The sequence below is a fragment of the Belonocnema kinseyi genome, chromosome 9, assembly GCF_010883055.1.
Source record: "Belonocnema kinseyi isolate 2016_QV_RU_SX_M_011 chromosome 9, B_treatae_v1, whole genome shotgun sequence".
Classification (NCBI taxonomy): domain Eukaryota; kingdom Metazoa; phylum Arthropoda; class Insecta; order Hymenoptera; family Cynipidae; genus Belonocnema; species Belonocnema kinseyi.
The window spans coordinates 80,116,512-80,121,941 of record NC_046665.1 but is presented as its reverse complement, the minus strand read 5'-3'; the positions used below and the strand labels follow the sequence as shown (position 1 = coordinate 80,121,941).

At 27.0% G+C, this 5,430-nt stretch overlaps 1 protein-coding gene across 6 annotated transcripts in view; it reads right to left on the bottom strand.

Moving 5' to 3' along the window:
- Positions 1-5,430, bottom strand: part of LOC117179413 (venom dipeptidyl peptidase 4) — a 794,327-nt gene that overhangs the window by 5,449 nt on the left and 783,448 nt on the right. For all 6 annotated transcript variants that reach the window (XM_033371173.1, XM_033371175.1, XM_033371177.1 and 3 more), the window contains exon 14: positions 2,964-3,124. In XM_033371173.1, the coding sequence (XP_033227064.1) occupies positions 2,964-3,124 (161 nt within the window). The remainder of the gene's footprint in view (positions 1-2,963; positions 3,125-5,430) is intronic.

The following is a 5,430-nucleotide window of genomic DNA, read 5'->3' as shown; positions in this document are numbered from 1 at the left end:
GGCGCATACTTTGAATAAAATATTTGTTATCATTCTCTTGAAATAAATGTGTTTTTTTCTTGAAAAAATACCGGTTTCATATGTATACACCTGGTAAAACATCTTTGCAAAATTTTCATTTTTTGAGTCATTATTGTTATTTAACTTTTTTAACATTGTTCTTGTAATTTATTTTTTTCTCCCGACGTTCCGCGCTCCATGCCGCGCGACGTACGATATTCACGACGTTGAAGTTTGCCACATATATGTATTTCAAAGTTGTGTAATCAATTTAGAAAAAAAACTAAGAGTCATATCAAAAAAGTAAAAACATCTCTAGATTCGTCTCCGGAATATCTAGATGTGCATTTTTTTTAAATCCATTTTTAAATAATTAGAGCATTTGTTGTTTAGCGCACTGCTGCTCCGTGCCCGTAGATGTGGATTTCAAAGTAAAAAAACTAAGAGTCATGTCAAAAAAGTAAAAACAAATCTGGATTCGTTTCGGAAATATCTCGTTGTGCATTTTGTTTGTTTAAACAATTTGTTAAATAATTACACCATTTGTTATCTTTATGCAATTGATATAAACAGGAATGCAATGGTGCACTTGGTAGATAACAAATGCTCTAATTGTTTAAAAATGGGTTTAAAAAAAACAAAAAAATGCACACCGAGATATTTCCGAGATGAATCCAGAGGTGTTTTTACTTTTTTGATATGACTCTTAGTTTTTTTTAATTAATTACACAACTTAGATATCCATATCTATGACAAACTTCAACGTCGTGAGCATCGTACGTCGCGCGGCATGGAGCGCGGAACGTCAACACGAAAACACGCACAACTTTTGATGATATGCGAGTTCCCTCATTTTTTTTTAATCAAAATATTCGTAATTAAACGAGCTATCGTAATTAGTCAACTAAAGCATTAAAGTCAATTGAGAAGTTGGAACTGATTCATTTAACGAAACATGCCAAAAGTTATGGCAATTGTTTGTACCGATCGGGAGAAAAAAATTAATTACGAGAATAATGCTAAAAAGTTAAATAACAACGACTCAAAAAATGAAAATTTTGCAAAAATGTTTTAGAGCCATTTGATTTATGCAAAACTCTAACTTATCACGCATTCCCGAAGAAAAATTACATCCCATAAAAAAAAGTAGCCCACTTGATAAATTTTGACACAATATGAAAATTTATTAAAATACCTTTAGACTAGAGAGATTTTAAATCTTCAAAATCAGCGAAATACTCAGAAGTCTGGTCAAATCCCTTGGAATATTTTTAAATATATTAAAACTTTATAGGTCCTGTAAAATTGTTCCACATCTTTGGAAATTCTAGGAAATTCTTCACAAAAGCATTAAAATTGGTTTAAATCCCATAAAATTGTTAAAATCTCTGGAGATTCTTTACAAATGTAAAAATAATATTAATGAAGATCTTAAACTTTGAATTAAAAAATATTTTATTGATGAACAATTAAAATTTTTATTTAAAAATAAAATTATAGGAATAAATGATATTATATTAATTAAATATTTTAAGGGGGAATGGGGGATAATGCATGAAAAAAAGGCTTTTTATGAATTTTTTTAGAGATCTGGTTGAAGTGAATATATTTAAATGTTTTTCAGGCTAAAAAGTATTATTTTAAAAATAATTAGTAATTGTTTTGTAGAAAAATATCGTGAAATAAGCCAGTGACAGGGCATTTTCGAGTACGTCTCTTGAAAAAGACGATTTGCGGTTCCAGCGATATATCTCAACGTAGATTAATCGGAAATAAAAAAAGTTGCAAAATTTAGTTAAAATATAAGTTTTTCCTCCCCACCCTCCCCACGATTATTTTTAGGAATTTTATTTTTTTTATTTTTGTGATCATTTGAAGTAAAATATGCGATTTTGTACGAAAAATTTCGTGATTTTTAAAGTGAAAAACAACATTAATATAAAAAAATTTAAACGAAAATATCGTTAAGGGAGGATTTTTACATGTAGAAAAAGTTTACCAAGTTTGAGAAGGATCGGTTCAGTAGTTTTTATAAAATCGCTGGAACGGACTTTTAAAAAGTGGTTTAGAGAAAAACTCGTTTAAAGTTTTAAACATTGAAAAAGTGAAGAAAAAAAAATTAATTTTTCAACGATTTCAGCTCCTTCTTTTTTTCATTACACTGTGCACACTTCAAGAATGTAGAAAGTCTAGTGAGAACTATTAAAAATTCTATTATTTTATATTATTTTTTATTGTTTTCTGGCACATTCCTATATTTTCAAGCGCAGCTGCGGTCTATGAGGAGGGTCGGCTTTAAATCTATAACTTCAAGAGTTCTGCTCCGATTGACTTAAAATTTAAAAAATATATTACAACAACAAAAAATTTTTGCAAGTGCTTATCCCCCATGCCCCCCTTAAAATAATCTAAAATATTTCGAATCCTTTGAAATCCCATTAAATTACTAAAATCAATGGAGAATTTCTGTGAATCTTTTAAAAATCTTAAACTATTAGAAATGTTTTAAAATCTCTTGATATTTTTTAAAGTTCTTGCAAATAATTATTTACAAAATTTAAAATACCGTAAGATATTTCAAATCCTGCAAAATCTGTTTAAAAACTTCGAAATTGTATAAGACTCAAATCCCTCGGAATTAGAAAAAATTTAGAATGTTTAAGATTCTTTAAAAATCTCTTAAAATTCATTTATATTTATAAGAGGTCCTAGAAATTACTTGGAATTTTTTGAAAGACCCTAAAAGCTATTTAGCTTCTTTGGAATCACTTTAAATTATTGAAATCTATTAAAAATATTCTGAAAAAATATTTCAAAAGAGTTTAAGAAAATTCAGAAAATTATTGAATGAAAAATGACTAAAGTTATATTTAAAAAAAATGACTATAGTGAATCTATCTTAAAAAAGTTTGTTGCAATAAATTGACGATTATAAATAATTAACATTTTTGGAATATGCTTACCATAAAGAGCCCAATCTGTTACGGGAGCTACCGACATTCCACATTTGAAAACATCATTCGGATCAGTTGCTAGAATCATTCCTGCCGCATAACCACCGTAGCTCCAACCCCACACTGCAGTTCTGGTTCGATCAATGAAAGGGAACTTGTCTTTGAGATACCTTAAAGCAGAAAATTTTCTATATCCATTGAAATTCCACACAATATATATTTTTATTGAAAAGGATTTCGATAGCAATGAAGGAAGTATATAATATTACATTTTTATTACATTTTCAAAAAAATGCAAGACTTTTATCTTTTTTAATTTAATTCACTATTTATAGTTTTTTTTTAAGCTGCAACACCTTGCCGGTCTGTTAAACAAGTTTTCTTATATTCAATAAAATCTATATTTCATCAAGACAAGTAAACGTGATTTCAATTTTTATGGTGAATGTTCGCAAACAATTCAGAAGCTTTTACAGCCTACGGCAATAAAGAATTGTTCTCCTTAAATATTTACGTAATTCGATTTTTGATTTAGTGTGTGGAGTGAGAGGAATCTTGAAAAACTCGACTAACATTAAATGGGGGAAAGTTTCATAAACTTGTTTTCGATGTTGCTGTTATAAAACTTTGCACTTAACTCTGTTTTACTTTTTTTCGATACGTCTATCGTTTTGAAAGTATTACACTCCAGCGTATTTTTTATTTTACGAAATTATTTTGAGCATTTCTAGTGAATTCTTCTCAAAGGGTACATGAATATCTTTTATGATAATTCTTGACCTTCCTTAATTCCAGATGTAGTCAAATTTTTAATTATACTTGATAAGTTTCAATTTTAAATTGAATTTTACATTAGATTCACAACTAAACCTTGGATATGAGTTGTTTTATACTTTCTAGTTAATAATTTTACATAATAATATAAGGGAATCGACCTTAACATGAAGAGTGGAGCCTGCGACCTTAACATATTAATTTCAGTAATTTTTTGAATTGTAATCTTAAAAAATATTTTTGAGTCAAGTTTGAAAAAATTTAATTTAGGGGTGTCATTTATATCCCATTCATCTTCTTTTCCACCCTAATGAAAAAGCTATCTAGGGTGGCCGCTGGTCTGGAAAATGTGAGTGGATTTATTTTTTCATCAACTAAAAAAAAGTTAGTATAAAAAGATTTCAAGTGAAATTATGCAATTTTTAAAAAGTTTTGTTTGAAATTCTTTCGTGTTTGACAAGTTTAGTTTGTAACATATTCATTTCTAAAGACCGTCAGCCATCAATGCGTGATTCTGAATTCCTTTATACTTAAAAAAGTTTCTATTTTTTGTGTTTCAATTTCTAATGGTTCATTATTAAATAAAACTTTTTGGAATAATGTTATGAAGAAAGTAGCACTTTTTAAGTCAATTAACTGTGACAATAATCACATTAAATATATTAAAAATTGAAGTAAAATATAAAAATTAAAATAATAATTTACTGTGTAAAACTTTAGGAATGAACATTTACAAATCTGTTCAGAATTATGTGAAATATTTTCAAATTAAAACGTTAAAAATTACAATATTTAAAAATGGTACTGTTTTAACTCGACAGTTTTATAGCTAATTAAATGTAAATTTCGATCCAAAGCTTTTTTTATTAGCTTTCTATTATTTTCCACTTTCAAACAATTTAAAATTCGTTTTATATTTAGCGTTAGACGACATTTTTAAACTGAAGATGTTTCAAATAGAACAAATTCCGATTAAAGACTTCAAAAAATTAATCTTTTAGATTTAAATATTATTTGACTGTTTATTTAGAATGGACAATTTTAAATAAAGTGTGAAAAAATAAACACCATGAACTTTGAGAGTAAAATTGTATGGCTTGAAACTGCTCAAAATTATTGAACTTATTTTTTTCAAATTGGAAGTAAAAAGTTTTTCAATTTCAAAATTCTAATTTAAAAAGCTTTCAGATCGAAATAAGGTATACAATCGTTCTATTTTGAATGTTTATAATGTAAATGCCATGTAATTTTGAACGTTTTTTCCAAATAGTTAAATTTCAAAACTTTCTATTTGAGATTTATTAAATTTTGAACGGTAAAAATAATTGCGTAGGTTTTTTGAACAGAAATCGTATAAAGTCTCATCTTGATATAAATATAATGTTAAATATCCTTAAAATTTCCAAGAGTCCAAATTAACATTTTTGAATTTTGAAAGTTTTTCACTCGAAACCTCGTTTAAAATGTTCGATTTATCAATTTTTCAAATTTAAGATCGTGCAGTTTGTTTTCAAGGCCTTAAAATTAAAATCATTCTATTTTAAAGTCTGAATTTGAAAATGTTAGTTTTTAAGTCACATAGCATTTAATTTTTCAAAATAGTTTTTCTTGAAGTTATACCATTCTTAATACTTGTTTCTGGAAATGAAGAACAAAAAAAAGAATTTCGAGAAAAATAAAAAGACAATAAACAAATAAGAAT